This window comes from Callithrix jacchus, chromosome 7 (genome assembly GCF_049354715.1).
Source record: "Callithrix jacchus isolate 240 chromosome 7, calJac240_pri, whole genome shotgun sequence".
Lineage (NCBI taxonomy): Eukaryota > Metazoa > Chordata > Mammalia > Primates > Cebidae > Callithrix > Callithrix jacchus.
Window position 1 is genome coordinate 10,304,201 of NC_133508.1, and position 19,380 is coordinate 10,323,580.

The following is a 19,380-nucleotide window of genomic DNA, read 5'->3' on the forward strand; positions in this document are numbered from 1 at the left end:
TGCCGGGTAAGAGCTTACGTTCAAAAAACCCTTGTTTCAATTTATAGTAGCTCTTCACCATACCTTTTATTACATTATAATTGTTGAATTTTCTTAATACCTTGCTGCACTTAATTTGTAAATTTTAACAAAGATACAGAAAAAAAAACATAATATCCATAGGACTGAGCACTGTCTGAGAATGGAGCCCTGCCCTGGAAACATAGTATCCATAGGACTCAGCACTGTCTGAGGAGGATGGAGCCCTGCCCTGGGAACACAGTATCCATAGGACTCAGCACTGTCTGAGGATGGAGCCCTGCCCTGGGAACACAGTATCCATAGGACTCAGCACTGTCAGAGGATGGAGCCCTGCCCTGGGAACATAGTATCCATAGAACTCAGCACTGTCTGAGGATGGAGCCCTGCCCTGGGAACATAGTATCCATAGAACTCAGCACTGTCTGAGGATGGAGCCCTGCCCTGGGAACACAGTATCCATAGGACTCAGCACTGTCAGAGGATGGAGCCCTGCCCTGGGAACACAGTATATATAGGACTCAGCACTGTCTGAGGATGGAGCCCTGCCCTGGGAACACAGTATCCTATAGGACTCAGCACTGTCTCAGGATGGAGCCCTGCCCTCGAGGTATTGAAACAGCCCTAGTTGATGGGGCTGTGATACAGTGTAAGAGTGTTCTTAGCTTATTTCATTTGTAGGTGCCTGATGTGGATGCTGTTCTGTTAGCTTTCATAAACATAACACCATTCATCTAAAACAATAAATTCCTGGTATTCTATGGCTCTGCTGCCCAAGAGAAGGTGTATTCTAACACTATGAGAAGCTGGCCAGCCTTGGTGGCAAGTATCTGTGGTTCTAGCCACAGGAGGCCAAGGCAGGAGGATCACTTGGGCGCAGGGAGATTGAAGCTGCAGTGAGCCAAGATGTACCACTGCGTGCCAGCCTGGCTCCTGGATGCATATATAGATGAGGAAGGCAGACATTGCCACTCTAAGGAGCTCTCCTCTTGCTGTGCTGGAAGCCACACTTCTAGACAACAATGGGGAAGGAGCTCACAGCCCCTCTGCAGCTCTGAATCAGGGCGAAGGGAGGGTGGGGCTTCTAAGGCTTACACAGGGAAGTCTGGATTGGCCCCCTCAGACTGATTCCTGGACTATCCTGGGTTTTTCTTAAGGGAGAGTAAAGGACAACCTTAGCTTAATTTTTCCACTTGAATCTTATGTAATTTCCTTGTAATCCTGACCTGCTTCCACCCTCTACTCTCCACTTTCCTCTCCTGATGAGGTCAGAGGGGCGTATTTAAATAATCTGGGGAGAATGTTGTGCAGACGGACCTCGTCTAAGTAGAGGGAGAATGTGTTCAAAGCCTTATGTGATTGGATTTAAGTTTCCGTTGAGAGTAATGAAGTGGTTTGTCAGTGGGCTGTTTGGACTGTAATGTGTAACGTAGAGCTGTTCACACAGGAGATGTTGAACTGTTGATAGAGGGTTGTGATTAACTTGTCCTCCGGTAAAATGCTTGACTGTTTATTTCTCTGGGTTTCCTAGGGACCCAAATACGATGGAGACGCTCCAGTCTTTTGGGAAGGCTGTTGACTGGGCTAAGTCAGGAAAATTCACACAGCAAGACATCGACGAAGCCAAACTTTCTGCCTTCTCGACCGTAGATGCTCCTGTCGCTCCTTCCGACAAAGGTATTGAGTGTGACAGCGAGAATCTCAGCCCACAGCCTTACAGATGGCATTGCCGTTTTCCGAGTCCCCTGCATGCACGGGCAGGCGCATCAGCTTCTGCCATCCCTGTCCTTGCTTGTGATGCGATTTCCATGTCTACAACCCTACACGTGGGACTTGAAACACTCTTCCCGACATCCAGGCAAGAAGAGTGTATCCAGTCATTTCAGTTTTACTGAGCTGAGGCCCAGTGGGGCCAACCCACGCCAGTGTCCTGGCTCAATAGCGTGAAGGGGTACATGGGCATGGCCACGTCACTCTGTAGAGCCACTTCTGCTCACAGCATCATCAGCCTCATGCAGCCCTGACTTCGTCCAGGCTGCAGAAGCAGGCATTGGTAGGGTCAGCGTGGCTTGTGGGAGCTGGAGGTCAGGGTGTGATCTCTGGTCTGTTAGACATGTCTGCGTGGTTGAAGTATGTTCACATGAAGTAACAGTGAGATGCCTGTTCTTCTCCAGGACCCGAGTGCACAGCCCACAGCTCATGGGTGGCAGCTTCGTGGTGCCTGTGCTTTGTCTTCTAGGAATGGACCACTTCCTGTCCGGCCTCTCAGATGATATGAAGCAGGCCCATAGAGAGCAGCTCTTCGCCGTCAGCCGTGACAAGCTCCTGGCCGTGAGCGACAGGTGAGTTGGGGAGCAGGAGAGACAGCGCTTGGGATTTGAGGCCCGCGCATGCCCTTTCACATGCTGACCACGCCTTCCTCTCAGGTACCTTGGCACGGGGAAGAGCACACATGGGCTGGCCATACTTGGACCAGAGAATGCAAAAATCGCCAAGGACCCATCCTGGATCGTCAGTTGAGCAGCCACGGAGCTTCTGACTGCGCAGGAGCTCAGGTGTGCTACACACACACACACACTGAGAAAAGGCAGAAATGTTACTGCTCTTTCCAAGAATATGATGTCATTCTTAAAATTTTGCCAAAGTCATTGACTGGCGAGTCAGATAAAAACTTACCTGTCTTAAGAGTGACCACAAAGATTCATTCAAATAATCATGCATGAAACGCCGAAGTTGTGCTATGTAGAACTTTAGCTCTGTTGTGACAGAGAGGCTTACTTTGCCTGATTAACCCTAGAATATTTATTTAGGAATCTAAAAATAAAGGGCAACGCTGACTTACTTTACTTGAATCATTATTTTAAGTAGCATTTAGGAGTAAAGTGAAAAGCTGCACACGGCTGTCCCACCTGCCTGTGCTGACTTAAGGACTGAAACTGCACCATAAGGAGCATCCCCCTAACAGGCGTGCAGTGGGGCAGCTGGATGGAAGTCATTCTGAAGAGCAGGGGGGTTGGGGTAAGTGCCCGCCTCGTCTTCACAGACACCGAAAGGTAAGCCTCTGCACCAGCCCTTCCTTGGACTCTGATTTCCTCAACACTGTGTTTTTGGCATCTACTCCACACAGCTGTCATTATTGCAGACTAGATCTAAGAGGCAGAAACGCTGTCCCAACAGGAGGGGGGCTGTCCCCCCAAGAGCTGTGTCTACTCTGGCAAGAGTCATCAGGAGAGTTCCAACCCAGGTTCCAGTGAGGACTGCGGCTTGGCCCAGAGGAGAAGCTGGCTATTAGATTTTTTTTTTTTTTTTTTTTTGAGACGGAGTTTCGCTCTTGTTACCCAGGCTGGAGTGCAATGGCGCGATCTCGGCTCACCGCAACCTCCGCCTCCTGGGTTCAGGCAATTCTCCTGCCTCAGCCTCCTGAGTAGCTGGGACTACAGGCACACGCCACCATGCCCAGCTAATTTTTTGCATTTTTATTAGAGATGAGGTTTCACCATGTCGACCAGGATGGTCTCAATCTCTTGACCTTGTGATCCACCCGCCTTGGCCTCCCAAAATGCTGGGATTACAGGCGTGAGCCACCGCGCCCAGCCCTATCAGATTTTTTAACCACCACCCTCCCTCGGTGGTTTTAATATGCAATTAGGATTGCAGTCAAGAGGGTGAATAGATAAGATTCCTGTTTTTTACTTTACTTTCAAGAGTACAGGAGCCTGGGGTGGAGGCCTGCTGCTGTGGATGGAAACGCCTTGTTTACTTACTGTTACATATTTGCCATGTGTCAAACTACTGGCTTTGTTCTTTTATGACTTGTGCATAGTTCAGTGAGCCCTTTAAAATCTCAGTCTTCGGGTAGCTATAGTTTTGTGGGCAAAGATGAGAAAATATTTTTAATCTACTTAAAAAACAAATGGAGGACTGTTGGAGTTGTAGGCAAACGTTTAATTCTGCTGATACGCACATCTGAAAAAGCATGAGGCACAGTCCACAGACAGCACGCACTGGCTCTGGGGGACATGGGCAGTGACAGGTGCTTACTGATCAGGGGTTACTAATACTTGCAGTAAAGTGCTGATAAATAACTTAAGTGTTACAAAAACGGACGGTCCGTGGTGAGGCAGGCAGGGCCATGTCAGACGCTCCAGGGCTGCACGTGCTCCAGCTGGCCTGAGTCCGACACATCGTAGCTCGCCTTGTACTTGGCCAGGATTTTCATGAGGGGCCGCAGCTTCAGCCACCACTGTTCTTTGGGAATCCTGTGCCTGGGATGGAAGCAGAGGCAGCAGTGAACCCTGCAGGTGCCTGGGAGATGCCTCTGCCTGCCTTGTGCGGTCTCACCAGAAAGGCAGGGGTTGTAGGGTTAGCACAATCAACTGGATGATAAAGCCGATTTCAGGGTCAAATGAAACCACTTTTATATTTCTAAAAACTCTTCCCTCTTTCTAAAGACCTAGTATATAACTCCGCTTCAGAAAAGCCATTTTCTCACAACCCTGACTGAGTTGCTGGCAGCGACGGCCGTTCCCCTGCCCTGCACTCACGTCAGTTGGGTTCTCTAAGGCAGTAAGACCTGGACTTACTCAAAATCCGTTTCCTTCTTCAGCTCTGCCACAGGTTGAAAAATGACGTTTCTTTTGCTTATTCCCAGCACACAAACAGAATCATCAGTGGTAAATTTTTTTCCTATAAAAGTTAAAAAAAAAAAAAAAGTAATAACACCCTATCACCTGGGCAGCTGGGGGAGCAGAATCACAGGGCAAGATGAGAATTGAGGTTCCTCAGAGCTACACTGTGAAAGTAGACTGGAAGCCCAGGTGCGTGACAACAGCCCGCAGCATCCACGCTGGGTTTGCACAGCTCTGCTCTTGCAGGGCTGGGAGAGGGGACCACCCTGACGGCTTCCTCCCTGCCTCTCACTGGTACTTCAGCCACCCCAGCAGGGGCTTCCTGGAAAGGAGCTTTTGTTTTTTTTCCCAGTGGAGGTAAACACATTTTTCACTGAATAGCAGAATAGGGAAATTAAATTACAGGAAAACATTAAGAAAGTTATGATCATGAATATACACAGAAATATCCATAGATAAATTTGCAAAAGAAGAAAATCCAAAAAGTGGAAGTTGATTTAGAAAGAATTGAAGCCAGTCAGTTCTTCAAATAGACAAACTGATTGAAACTCTTCACATTACTGTTTTTTGTACTGGACACTGGAAGTGAGCTATGGCTTGCCCTAATAAAAGCACACATCTGTATGACTGATGAAGCTGAGAGGTAGGGGAGAGAAAGATGCTGGCATAGAGAGCCATTCTCAAGAATGAGCGGGACCAGCCCTGTTGGAACCACTGCGCCTGGCCCAGTGGCTGACGCCTGTAATCCCAGCATTGGGAGGCTGAGGCAGGTGGATCACCTGAGGTCAATTCAAGACCAGCCTGGTCAACATGGTGGAACCCCATCTCTACTAAAAATACAAAAATTAGCCAGGCATAGTGGTGGGCACCTGTAATTCCAGCTACGTAGGTGGAGGCAGGAGAATCGCTCAAACCCGGGAGGCAGCAGTTGCAGTGAGCAGAGATCACACCCACTGCACTCCAGCCTGGGCAACAGAGCAAGACTTTGTCTCAAATAAAATGTCATGTTTTTTGAAGATTTCTTAGGATATGTAGCTTATATAACTGATTCAAGAAAAAACATGCATAGTTCTATAAACATGAAAAATTCATTCAGCAGTTAAATCTTCCTCAAAGAAAACTGGAGGTTTTAATGAATGGATTAACAGGAGGTTGTCCTACCAAACATCCAAAAACTAGCCCCACTTCAACTATGAGGAGAAATTGCCGGCAAATGTCCAGGATCTCCAGAGCAAAAGCAAGAAGCCTGCACAACAGAACACATCACGACCAAGCTGATCTTAGCGCAACGCCCCGCCCGGCCCCCATACCTCTGCCCCGGGCCGCCTTGAGCTTCGCAGTGATCCACTCCATAGCTCTGGCAGAGATTTTGGTTCCAAAGTTTCTATCAAATGGAGAAGGTGCTCCACCCTGTTGGCGGTTAGAATTACATGAAATATCAGTTATACAGTAACACTTTGCTGTTTATTTTAAAAGCATGGTTTCTGTGAAATGGAAGTTGTCATTTCTAACAGACTCAAGTCTGATAATCCATTTTAAACCTGAGATTTGTTCAAGTGTTTAATTTGAATAAGTATTTCCAAGTAAGAGGGTATTACAGTTTACATGAAAGTTGACAGTTAAAATCCCCATTACTCAGACCTCATAAGCAAAAACAAGAATCCTAAAGCTGGTGATGTTTGGCATGACTTAAAAGTTCAGATGTATTGGCAGGGTGCAATAACTTACACCTGTAATCCCAACACTGGGAGGCCGAGGCAGGTGAATCACCTGAGGTGAGGAGTTCGAGACCAGCCTCGCTAACATGGTGAAACCCTATCTCTACTAAAAATACAAAACTTAGCTGGGCATGGTGGCAAGTGCCTGTACTCCCAGCTACTTGGGAGGCTGAGGCAGGAGAACTGCTTGAACCTGGAAAGTGGAGGCTGCAGTGAGCCAAGATTGCACCACTGCACTCCAGCCTGGATGACTGAGACTCCATCTGAAAAAGTTCAGCTGATTTTTATCTCAAAATTTACTTGTAGATAAATGGTTCCCCCCAAAAATGGCTAAACTAAGACATTAAGCTTGTAAAAATGGCATGACAGTGGCTTTGCGGGCCCCTCACCAGGGTCTCGGGCTCACCTGCTGCATGTGGCCCAGCACATTCTTCCTGCAGTCAAACACCCCTTTGCCCTCTTCCGAATAGAGCTGGTAAATGAAGTCGGTGGTGTAGTTTTCGCTGCAGCTCTCATTTCTGCAACGAATGGGAAGGAGCCATTTGTTAAGCGTGCAGTGGGCATGCAGCTCCCTGCTGGTCGGGGGATGGCCTGGGAGGCTGGCCGCCCATGTCCCCTGGCTCTACTGTGACTGTACATCAACACTTGTCCTTCCAGTCCAAGGCTTTGCTTTCTGCAGTTTCAGTTCCCACAGTCAAGTGTTCTACTAAAAGTCCAAAAATATTCAATGAAAAACTCCAGAAATAAATATGTAAGTTTTAAACTGCACGCCATTCTGAGTAGTAGGATGAAATCTCGTGCTGTCTTGCTCTTTCCCACCCAGTCCATCATCCCTGTGTCCTCTGTCTCCACACTGACTGTGCCTCCTCCCCGAGTCACGCAGTAGCCGCCTTGGGTATCAGATGGAAGAACCCTCGGGTATACGGGGGGCGGGTACACCCGTTGGGGTCTTGGGACACATTCCCTGACTGCATTTGCTCCTTCCTTCATAAACGTTAGGTACTAATTAGGGAAATGATTGTGAGTTATCTAAAAGAATAAGACTACAAAGCAAAAATACAGGTTGAAAATCACCCTTTAGTTGTCTAAAGGCAGGCAAGTATTTAGAGCAATGCACCATGACTCTTCCGCATCGCTCAGTGTGTGTAGTGCACGCCAGCAGCAAAGAAATGACCCCTCCTCCAGCCTAAGTCAGCCTAGCATGTAGGAGCCAGGGTGTGGCAGTGCAGGTGAGGTCAGCCCTGGTCTCACTCACCTGAGCACAAGGCCCCTCTGGATGGTGGTCTTCATTTTCTCTGTCAGGTGCTCCACGTTGGACTGGAAAAAGAGTATTGTGTTAATCAGACAATAAACTTCAAAGCACCTACTGTGTGCCAGGCACTGCAGGGCAAGAAGTGCCAACCAAGTGTGGCGGAGGTGTCTGTGGCTCTTGTGGCTCAGGTCTTGGGGAACCTCCCCCAGGCAGGGGGAGCACATCCACAGCAGTGAGTACTGAGGACTGGGTGTGGCCAGCAGCCCTCATGGGTTGTTAGAAACAGCTTCCAGAATCAACAGCGTCCCTCTTTCACATGAGAATTCCGTGCATTTGCCTAACACTCATTCATGTCTCTCGCTCCCTTAAAGGCTGCTGTGTTCTCAGAGTTCTCAGGAAAATGGCCACCTGTGGCCTTTCTGTGGACTCTCAGATGACAGCCTAATGAACAGTTTCGGCCCACAGAAGAATTTTATAGGCTCACATTCATATACAAATTGTTTAAGGAAAAGAAGGTAGTCTTGAGAACAGCAAAGTGTAAAAACATTCTATTTCAGATCATGCTGGGAGGTGAGTTTCTAATCACTCATCCTAAGAAAATGGAGATTTTTACATCTAATCAAAGCTGTCACCAGGCCCAGTGGCTCATGCCTGTAATCCCAGCATTTTGGGAGGCCGAGGCGAGCGGATCACCTGAGGTCAGGAGTTTGTGACCAGCCTGGCCAACATGCTAAAACCCCATCTCTACAAAAAATACAAAAATCAGCCAGGCATGGTGGCACATACCTGTAGTCTCAGCTACTTGTAAAGCTGAGGCAGGAGAAGTACTTGAACCAGGAAGCGGAGGTTGCACTGAGCTGAGATTGTGCCCCTGCACTCTAGGTGACAGAGCAAGACTCCATCTCAAAAAAAAGTCAATTACTTAAGCATGTGCCATGCTAAGTGCGGGTGAGGCATGATCTTTGGATAGATTTTTGAAATAATCATGTGTCGCGTAACAGGGATGTTTCCTGAGAAATGCATTGCTAGGTGACTTAATCCCTGTGCAAACACCCAGGAGCAGAGCCTGCTGCACACCAGGACTATGGTGCTGTTGTTCCTGGCTGCAAACCTACATGTCTGGGGCTGCTGAATACTGCAGGCAGTTAGTTGTAACACAATGGCTAGGATTTGTGTATCTAAACATGTCTAGGCGTGGAAAAGCACAGTTAAAAATAGCTTTTTATAGAAGATTAAAAACTGTACCTGTCTGGGGCAGCTCCATTATAATCTTACGGGACCCACTGTTGAAACATCATGATGCAGTGAATGACCACAAAGACTTCATTTCACATGGGGGAGAGGTTTGTGATTCATGTGTCACATAATTAGTGACGACACCAAGGCCCTTTTTACTCGATCTGTTTGGCTCAGAAACAGGTAACCGAATTTTTCAAGACCGTTGTTGAGTTGGGTCTCACCTGCCAAGGCCTGTCTTCTTGCACGGAGTTTAGCAACTTGTAACATTGTAGGGTCCAGGCCTGGATTCCTCTGTGCCGTCTAAGCAGGGGCAGACCCTGGGGTCAGCGACAGGGACCAGGCCTGGCCTCCCAATCCGTCCATGGCGTGCACTGTGCGTGCTGAGGCTCCTGGCTCCCCGGACACGGCCTGGCCTCCCTACGCATCCACGGCGCACACTGTGCGTGCTGAGGCTCCTGGCTCCCCAGACACCCACCACTCCTTCCTTGGTGTAGCCTCCCCGTGGGGCTCTGGCCACGCCTGGGTGGGGGAAGTGAGTCGGAAGCCACACATGGCTGAACCACCCTTCCCTAAAAGAGCCACAGATGCCAAGAAACCATGGTCGCCTCTGTCAGTTTAGACGCAGGCACAGCGTCAGAGGCCTCGGGATTTAACAGAAGCTGCGGCAACCTTCAGAGCCAGTTGCCGACATGGGTGGTGACTGTTGATGGAGGCTCTCAAATTGTGACACAGTGACAGAACATAACAGATGTATCACTTCTTTGTCGACAAAAGGAACAAGCTTGTCTTTCACACAAAAAGGTAGAAGGTGTCCTCAACCAGGTGCCTCTGCCGTCACCGACACTCGGTCGAGGCACCTGGACACTGCGGAGTGCATCAAGCCTGGCGCATTTTATGCCGCCTCCATCTGCATGCCCCTCAAAAAGCAAACCATCCTAAACATGACTCAGCAGCACTGAGTGGGTCCCACGGGTATAGTCCCCCAGGCCAGCCCCATCACATACCTGTAGGTCCCTGATGTCGAAGGGCTCCTCGAAAATGTACGCGGCGTCGGCTCCAGCCGCCAGCCCTCCCATGTTGGCCAGGTAGCCGCAGTAGCCCCCCATGGTCTCAATGATGAAGACGCGCCGCTTGGTCCCGCTGGCTGACTGCTTGATGCGGTCGCATGTCTGGTCACAGAGAAGAGAGGAGTCACTCCAGTCCAGGGCTGGGTGGGCCCACCACCCCAGAGCTCCCTCGGAAATGAACGCAGCAAGGTCCCCCACCGCGCCTGAGCATGCAGTCCTGGCATTGCAGAGGTGAAGGGTGTGCAGCGGCCAGGTTGTGCCCTCAGAGTGGGTGTGAACGTGCTCTAGTACTCCAGCCCCCTGTGGCAGCCACTTTTTTTTTTTTTTTCACTTGAAATCCAAGAATGGTTTTAATGTGTTGGCCAAGAAAAATAAACTGTAAAGTTCTGTGAGGTCTTCTAAAAATTTACAAGAAAAACTGATGGGCAGTTGTAATCAGCATTGGATGTTATCTTTTCCCCCCTTTTTAAAAAATGACAACAGATACAGTCTCACAAAATACAATAGAAACTTCTTTTATCTTGACTGCCAGAGATGCTCCTTTGCAATGACTTCGGTAACCAAATGGTTGGGCACAACACACAGCTGGCCTTCATTTCTTCAGGGGCTGCTAAACAGAGGCACCCTGATGACCCATGGCAGGGGCCTGGCCAACTGCCGCTCCCTTCTCCCAGGCCCTATATAAGGGGATGGAAGAGACAACCCCACAAGCCAGCTCACTCCACGCTGCTCTGTGCCCGTCCCTGCTGAAGCAGCTTTCACCGGACACAGACACCGTTAGGTGAGAACTGAGATGGTAGGGGAGTGAGTGTCACCTCTCCAGCCTGTCCCTGGGAACTGCTGTGCTACTGTATTAGAAAATCTCCCCGTGATGTTGAAGCGTTGTCCATCTTCCATCCATCCATGAATGTTATGTTTATGGAAACTCTACTCAAGGGCAGATGTGGTTCTTAGACCCAGGTGCTTGGGGAGGTCTTCCAGATGCATATGCATTGGGTCACAGAGTGAGATATCTGCCATCTGCCCTCCGTGAGGACCCAAGCTCAGTGGGGAGAAAAACAGCAGAGAAATGCACTGGCCGCCTCCCCACCCACATGCCAGCCCGGCCTGCAGCGCCTCTGCCTAGGCCTCGGCTCCCACCTCGGTGGGGGACCCTCCAATCTGTTCACACAGAACTGAGACCCAACTATGAACACAAATCTGATCCCATTCTGGCTTTGTGCAAAATCCTTTGCTCACTTCAAGAACTCGTGAAGCCTTTCTGCTGCTTGCCTCTGGGACCCGGTCCTCCTAGGGCCTTTGCATGTGCTGACCGCTGTGTGTCACATTCCCACACGGTGGTGGGGGGCGGGGCAAGTGGCCCCCAAAGGAATCTGGGTCCTAATCCCTGGAGCCTGTGAATGTTCCCCTATGCAGTGAGAAAGGGCACTCCCGAGGACTGCCCAAGTGGGCCTTCGATGCCATCACCTGCATCCGCAGACAAGGGACACAGAGGCAGAAGGCCCCGGAGCCCTGGAGCGGGGCGCTGCACACACAGATGGGAGGCGGTGGTGCCGGGGAACAAGAAGTGCAGGCCTGCAGCTCTGGGCACCCCAACAGGCCACAAGGGACTCTCCTGGAGCAAACCCTCTGGCCTCAGCCCATGGCTCCTGCCTCCAGAGCTGTGGGAGAGTGAGTATGGTTTCCAGCCCCAGGTGTGTGGTGTCACAGCGGCCACAGGACACACACAGGCACCTTCCTCAGCTCTGACCCAGAGACACATCATTTCCTCAGGAAAACGCCACCTGGTTTCTAGAACCCAAAGTTCCCTCTGTCAGGGGCTCTCAGGACACCCCATGTCCTCTCTCCATCATCTGGGTGTCTCTCCCTGCAGCTGCCTGTGTGGTTACTTGACTTGGGAGGCTTTTCCTCACTCAGCTGCAAATTCCATGAGGGCAGGAACTGTGGGCTGGGCTTATACCGCTGCACCTGGAGCGGCAGCACCCGGCCGCACCCCGACAGCAGGCGCTCAAGAAATGTTTGTCACTGAATGACGTAAGTGCAGTATTCCCCTGCCAGCCATCCCGACCAAGGGCTGATTGTGCAGGACTCCCTAGCCTGCTCTGTGGTACTCAGCCAAGAGCAAGAGCATGACGAGGTGGCTATGGGCTTCGGATGAGGAGCCACATGAGCATCTGTGCCCGGAAGTGTAGCATCCATTGGGAAATTTCCACCTGAGTGCTTCAGATGAAACGGAAAAGTGCTCTTTCATTAATAAGTCCAGTCTTGATTAAATCATTCCTATCTGTGCTCCCAGTTGCTTGGGCAGCTTCATTTCCTCTCAAAATAATTGGTTGGTGTATTCAAAATCGAACATGGGCTGTGGTTGGCGGGCAGCTTTGCAGTGTGTAGAAGCCGAGATGGGAAGAGAAACAGGCAAAGGGAAGAATTCTCTTCTCTGTGCTTATATGGGACAGGGGACAGAAACCCATCAAGGCTCCAAAGAGCCCACAGCTGCCTTCCTGCATGGCCAGTGCTGAATTCTGTTCCACCTGCCCTGGGTCGCTCTATGTGATCTCTGGCTTAAGATGCCATAAGGCTCTCAGACTTGACTTAAAACCCATCACAATGGCCTTTGTTTTAGAGAATGCTGGGCATGGGAAGGATGACGTGGGTGGGACGTCAGGACCCCCATAGGCACAAATCCTCATGGGTCATTTTTTTCTTTTTTTGAGACGGAGTCTTGCTCTGTCACCAGGCTGGAGTGGAGTGGAGTGGCGCGATCTCCTTATTGCAACCTCTGCCTCCTGGGGTTCAAGCGATTCTCTTGCCTCAGCCTCCCAAGTAGCTAGGATTACAGGCATGTACCACTATGCCCGGCTAATTTTTGTATTTGTAGTAGCGAAGCGGTTTCACCCTGTTGATCAGGCTGGTCTTGAACTCCTGAGCTCGTGATCTGCCCACCTCGGCCTCCCAAAGTGCTGGGATTACAGGCGTGAGCCACCGTGCCCGGCCCTCAAGGTTATTTTTCCAACTGAATCCGCCTTCCCCTGCAGCCCACCCTGAGGTGGGGAATTCAAACAACGACATCAACCGTTTAAGGGCAAAAGAATTCTGCAGACAAAGCAGCTCTCCCATGAGGCTGATTTGTGCCCTAGCACATGAGTTCCGGTCCCATCAGCCTATACGGCTGACCAGGGTGTTGAGCAGCACAGCCCTGCCGCCCGGGCCACACCCCTGACCCTGCACTCCTCACAGCTGGGATGGAAGAGGCGGCCTTTGCTGATACACCTTTCCTGAACTCTCTCATTACCTAGATGGTATCTGAAGCCAGAAGTAGCTTCTAAGAATACCAAGTCACTCCAGCCTTGCCTCAGGCAATTATTTAAAGTAGCACTGACAAGAGAAGGCTGAGCCCTAGCATGGCCCTGCCTTCAGTGTCACCCGGAGGTGCCTCCCCAGCCTCAAGGTGGGAGGAAGGATGGCAGAGGGCTGTGTACCGGGCCTAGCAACTGGACAGCAGCTGTGAGTGGGACCCGTCAGGCAGAGCCCATGCCCCAGCCATCCTCACTGCATGATGGATATGCCAGGCAGACACCACCCCCTGCAAGGGCACAGGGGCCTCCTCTAGGAGATTCCCACAGGAGGGAGGGAGGGCCCCAGGTTATACTTCAAACCTCACCAGCACTTTGCTCCAAGGTGTCAAGAAATATAAATTGTTGGTAAAAGATAAGGTGGCGTTTGCTATAGCCTTAAGGTAGAAAAAAGCCACTGCCTTCCCTGTGCAGACTGCCTTGCTCTGTGAATCTGCAGGGAGCCAGTTTTCCTATGAGGGTGTCCCTCATGCAGCTGAGCCGCTGCTGGTCAGTGGCCAGATGGGGCAGGGAGTGGAGGGCCTGTCTCTGCCACAGAAAGGAACTCACAGCAAAGTGCAGCTGCTGGCTCAGGTAGTACCACGTCACGTGGGGGTGCGAGGGTGGAGATGTGCGTGGACATCTACAAGGTGCTAAAGGAGAGGGAAGCCAGCAGTGCCCTGACCCTAACAACATTCTCTCCACAGGGGTCAAGTGCGGGACCCAAGGAAGTCCTGGGAACTAACTGGGCCAGCCTCTGCAAGGCCATCACAGCACTGGGAGAAGCCCATGAGGCAGATGGCCAAGACACGCCTCTCAGCTGCAGTGAGAAACTGAGGCTCAGAGGCACCGGAGGCTGCAGCCAACCTCATGGCCTCTCCACTCCCTTCCCTGCACAGGAACTCAGCTGCAAAGGAAGAACCCAGAACAGAACTGCTGTTTTCCGAGGTTCTGTGCCAACCTGAACAAAGGAGTCTCCCACAGGGCTGGGAGTTTTCGCTGTAAACCCCGGCGCTGGCTCAGAAGTGAGGATCTAAGGTAAAGGCAGCGGCTGCTGTCCAGGAGGCACCGGGCAGCTGGGTCACTGACGTGACCCCACATGCGTGGGCACTGTCCTGTCGGCAGCTGAGGGAGGACCCTCTCTGCAGCAAAGGCCCGTGAACTACCACAGGTCCTCATGTCCAGCCACAGAGTGGGTCAGCACCACACCTGGGTGGACCCAGGGTCCACCCCTCCCAAAGCACACATTGGTGAAACCACCTGCCCCGGGGGTGGGAGGAGGGTGTGATTTTAGCTCTCACATTTGATCTTAGCCAAAAAGCAGAGAAGAGATGTGATTTCAGCTTCTAAATAGTCTCTCGTCTCACCAGGAAGGCTGTATTTCCAGGCAGTGGCCCCCAGTGGGCAAAGCTCTGCCCTGGAACTCGGACTTACCGGGCACCCATGACCCTTCCTGCACGCTCCCACCATGCCCGGCCCTGCAAGCCTTGCTACTCAGCTTGGGCATGAGAGGCAGTGCCCGAGAAACGGCACCCGAGGCTCCCCTAGCCTAGGTGGGATAGAAATACCATCCCAAGGACTGGATTTTGTCATCTCACTTTTAATCAATAAAGACAAGCTCTCCCTAAGAGATGGAAGCTAAAAAATTTACCCTGTTACGGCCAGTGTCACATAAGTCAAGCTAACGGGGGAAAGAAAGAGTAATAATAAATCTGGCTCATTCTTGGTGCAGAAGAAACAACTCGTTAGCATAACTGAGTGGCGGGAGGAGTAAGGTGCTCTTACCTGAACGAGGGCGTTCAGGCCTGTGTCAGAGCCCAGGCTGATTTCTGTGCCCGGGACATTGTTGCTAATGGTGGCAGGCACCAAACACAGAGGAATGCAAAGCTCCTGGTAGCGGCTTCGCGCCTCGGCCATGTCACACACGCTCTTGTAAGCCTGAAGCAGCAGGACCAAGCGGTTGTTAGCGGGGCAGCGGGGGTCAGGTGCTGGGCACTTTCCTGCCAGCCCCAGGGCCTGTGCTGACGTCCAGAAAGGGACAGGACGGGGCCAAGTTGCCAGGGGAGGCCGGTTCATGCAGGTCAAGGGGCCAAGGGGAGCTCTGGAGGCAGTGCAGGAGCAGGCCTCTGTGACATGGGGCCACCTGGGCACAGCCCATGTCCTCATGCAAGGAGGGGCTGCAGGCAGCACAGTGGGGTGGGTGCCAGGCAGGCAGTGGAGTGGGTGGCAGGCGGGACAGCCCAGCTCTCGGCATCTCAGTGTAGGTGAGGGAGGCCAGGGCAGTCAGGACGTTTAAATGCAAAGCCAGTCCTATGGCTAGGTGGGCGAGGGTCAGCAGGACGGGCCCATGGCTGTAGGAACCGCACCAAGTGACCACCTTCGACGTGCAGAGGCGGGCCCTCATGCAGGCAGGGAAGGAGGCATGCAGCTGATTACCGCTGGGCCGAGCTTGGCCCTACACCCGCGTCTCTGCTCTTTTCAGGGGAGCGGCCGTTTCCTGCCCTGGGCCAGCCGCACACAAAGCCGACAAAGCCGCACAGGCGAGCGAGAACCCCAGTCCCTGTCTGGGGTACTGCTGGGAAATGGGCTCTGACGTCAGAAAGGGGAGCAGTTCTCCAGCCCGTTCCATGGTTTTTTCCGACTCCACCTCAGTGCTAACCACGGGAACAGCCAGACGGGTCCTCGAGCCCACTGTTCCCACCTCCAGGCGCCCCCACACAGCAACCTGGTGTTCTCATCCACTTGGTGGCAAAGCCAACTACTGATGGCCTTGGCCGTGTCCCTCCTGCTGTGGCCATCCCCATGTCTGCTGGAGAACCACGTTCCCTCCTGCTGTGTCCCTCCTGCTGTGGCCATCCCCATGTCTGCTGCAGAAATGCTTCTGTTGGGATGAAGGGCAGGGCCCACACCTCCCCGAGAGGGCTGGACGGTGAGCGACCCGGCTCTGCAGCTCTCAGGCAATCCAAAGCATCCCAAGGCCTGGAGCCTGTGAGGGCCGAGGGCTTCAGACAGCAGGCAGAGACCTGTGGCAGGTGAGTTCACCACGCAGTGGGTGGGAGGGCAGGCAGGGCGGGTGGGTCAGTGCTGGGCGACCAGGAGGTGAGCTGGGAGCAGGGTCCCCCGTGTCCCATGGCACGGCCTTCACGTCCACCCAGGCCCAGCATGTGCCCAGCCCCCGGGCCGCTCTCTGTACAGGGTCTGCTTTGCAGGCTCTGGCCCGGCCAGTTTCTGCAGGATTTCACTCCAAATGCCAGCCTGCTTCCCAGCCAGAAACACAAATCGGGGGGACATTCGCTGGCCTGGTGCGTGGAATATGGCCCCATCAGCACCACCATTTGGGGGTGTCCTTATACTTTTCAGACTAGCGATGTTGCTCACTTACTGTGGAACACCCTACCTCAGCACTGACCAAGACCAGCTGTGGGAAACGGGCTGCTTCTCAGAGAAGCCCTTGCTGGAAGCCAGGAGGGGCCTAGGCACGCAGGAGGGTGGGCGGGGGTACCAGCGCCTTAACTCCGCATTGGAATCTGCAGGGATGGCCGTGTTGCTGCAAACCCTCTCTCCTCTTCCCTTTGCTCCTCTTTTCCTTCCTTCAGTCTCCAAAAAAGGAGAGGGAAACTTCAAGATGGGGGAAACCCTGGCCCGGAAACAGGACTCTCTGCAGACCAAGCGCAGCTGGGCCCCTGGGTCCGTGGGCAGCCACCGTTATAAGGAATCAGTCGCAGGGCTGTGGTCACTGCCATGTTCGTGGCACCTGATGGTGGCATGGCACCCAGCTCACTGTGTTTCTGACGGGACATGATCAAGCTTATGGGACAGGTAACGCGAAACCCCTGCAGCCATATCCTGAGAATGAGAATTTTGCTCCAAAGAATTTTGTTAATTCTGTTCTGCCCAGAAGAGTCGCCAGCATCGCAAATATTCTGAGGGCAGCGTCGCTAAGTTAAGCATCGATGCTAGCAAGAAGGAAATCATGAGTGAGGATGAGGACAGGACGCACATGACCAAAGGACATGACAGCTTCACCACACTGACCCGCCCAAGGCTTCTGAAGCGCAACACGGCGATGCCCCGAGCTGGACTCCCATCATGGAGCCCACACCCCTGTGCTCGGAGGGACGTTCCACAGTGTCCCTGGGCTCCAGCCCCAGATGCTAAGGGCTTCCCTTCCCCCAGTTCTAACCAGAAGCAGCCCTGGACTTGCTGAACATCCCCTGGGGCAAAATCACCCCCGTTGAAAATCCCCAAATTTTGTGAACAAAATGAGCCATTGGATACTGGAGCCATCTATGGAGCTCAAACCAAAACGCTGCCCAGGGCCACAGTGAGTCACCGGTAACAGAGGGTGTGGCTGGACAGGGAACAGACGCTCACTCCCAGGCATCCTCAGCCTCTGACGGCTTCAGGACAGTGACCCAGGTCGAGTGGCCTCGTGCCCTCGCTTCCGGAGGACGCCACCAGCCCCTCTTCTTCTATGGCCAAGAGCCCAGTTCAGACCCAAATCCAAGCCTTCTCAGGATCCACCTTGTTTGGCCATCAGTAAACAGGGCTCTGGAGAAAACAGCTGCTGTGTTCTCATCTCTGCTCCCCTCCCTTTGGGGTCCACAGAGGGACCCTCGGTGGCTTTCTCTCCCCTGCCCCAGCTCCCGAGCAGCTGCAGCCTTTGCCAAGGTGACCTCAGCCAGCTGGCGTCATGTGCCCATCACGAGATTAGAACCACAGCACCCCCAAGACAGCCTCGCTCCCAGGAGCTGAGCATCAGACCGGACCGAGGATGCATACACGCACTTACCAAGGTGGCCGTGCCCAGCAGACAGGAGGCTCAACTAACCACAGGTTCCGGTTCTTTCTCAGACACTGTAATCAGTTAGCTCAAGGCCCAGCATGGTAGCTCGTTCCCGAACCCCCAGTGCTTTGAGAGGCCAAGACAGGAGGACTGCTTGAACCAGAGTCAGACCAGCCTGGCAACACAGGGAGACGCTGTCTCTATATGAATAAGAAAGACTAACTGGGCATGGTGGCACGCACCTTTAGTCCCAGCCACTCAGGAGGCTGAGGTGGGAGGATCACCTAAGCCTGGGAGGTGGAGGCTGCAGTGAATCATGATTGTGCCACTGAACTCCAGCCTGGGAAACACAGTGCGGCCCTGTCTCCAACAACAACAACAAAAAATGGTTTAACCAACTTTGAGAAACCTGAATGAAAAACCGAATTAAAAAAAACTGAATAATAAATCAATCCCACAATCCCTCTAAGAAAAGTGAGAGTGGACGGGACCCAACCTTTCTGGGCTGTTTTTGCCTCAGGTACTTCAGTTTTCAAATTTTGACCCTACCCATTTGTTATATATTTATAATCTAAAAAAAAAGTTATTTACAGCAGAGGACTCTGGAATTAAAAAGAGAGATTGTTTTCTTCATGCCTGAAAGTACCCATCACATACCACAAGGATCTATGCTTTGTGTGGAAATAAACTTGGAAATAAAAAGTCACAGGGAGGTCAACACCAGCCTTGTCCTCCATCTTCAGACCTGCCCACTAAACGCAGTGACAGCTCTCAAATTCTCCACTCATCCTCTTTGGCCAAGCTCCAATTAGGTAACAATTAGGGAAAAAGGGTGTTTCCATCCCTCCCATTACATACTCAACTTTCACAGACCCAAAAATCTAGCTAAGGTGGTAAAAAAGCAGCAGAAGCAATGATGGAATCCACATTCACAGCGGGAGGTCAGCCCGGAGCCGGGCTGGCCCGGCAGCAGCAAACCGTGCCACCCATCACCAGGAGAGCAGAAGCCATGTCTAGGTCAAAGATTAGTGACCGCAAAAAAGAGGGTGAAAGTGGCCCCCAAAGCCAGTGAACACAGGAAGCCCTGGGCAACATTCTTTCGTAAAGAAAGTGAAGAAAGTTTAAGATGCTCGGAAAAGCAGGAAACGAGTGCTAAGCATCACTTACCATGTGAGGTGTATTTTAAAAGCTTGGTTTTTTATTTACCAGTGCTAGAAATAAGTTTCATGCCAAAGGTTTCAGAAAAAGGAAAAAAAAAAACTTTGAAAAATATTCATGCAAACCCAAGTCTCACAAGAAAAAACTTGAGACATGCTGAAAAATTTTAGACATCAAATTTT

General features: G+C 51.8%; 2 protein-coding genes across 5 annotated transcripts in view; one reads left to right on the forward strand and one right to left on the reverse strand.

Moving 5' to 3' along the window:
* The window catches only part of PITRM1 (pitrilysin metallopeptidase 1), a 68,656-nt gene extending 65,797 nt beyond the window's left edge, over nt 1-2,859 (forward strand). Inside the window, exons 25-27 of the mRNA XM_002750010.7 lie at nt 1,550-1,695; nt 2,258-2,360; nt 2,445-2,859. Coding sequence (XP_002750056.1) covers nt 1,550-1,695; nt 2,258-2,360; nt 2,445-2,538 — 343 coding nt within the window. The 3' untranslated portion in view covers nt 2,539-2,859. The remainder of the gene's footprint in view (nt 1-1,549; nt 1,696-2,257; nt 2,361-2,444) is intronic.
* Nucleotides 2,860-3,942: 1,083 nt separating this feature from the next.
* Nucleotides 3,943-19,380, reverse strand: part of PFKP (phosphofructokinase, platelet) — a 70,382-nt gene continuing 54,944 nt past the window's right edge. For 3 of the 4 annotated variants that reach the window (XM_035306762.3, XM_035306761.3, XM_035306763.3), the window contains 7 exons: nt 15,040-15,192; nt 9,860-10,024; nt 7,620-7,681; nt 6,771-6,882; nt 5,957-6,056; nt 4,602-4,704; nt 3,943-4,283 (listed from right to left, as the gene is read on the reverse strand). In XM_035306762.3, the coding sequence (XP_035162653.1) occupies nt 4,154-4,283; nt 4,602-4,704; nt 5,957-6,056; nt 6,771-6,882; nt 7,620-7,681; nt 9,860-10,024; nt 15,040-15,192 (825 nt within the window). In that variant the 3' untranslated portion in view covers nt 3,943-4,153. The remainder of the gene's footprint in view (nt 4,284-4,601; nt 4,705-5,956; nt 6,057-6,770; nt 6,883-7,619; nt 7,682-9,859; nt 10,025-15,039; nt 15,193-19,380) is intronic. The other variant, XM_002806941.6, reaches the window with a different exon arrangement.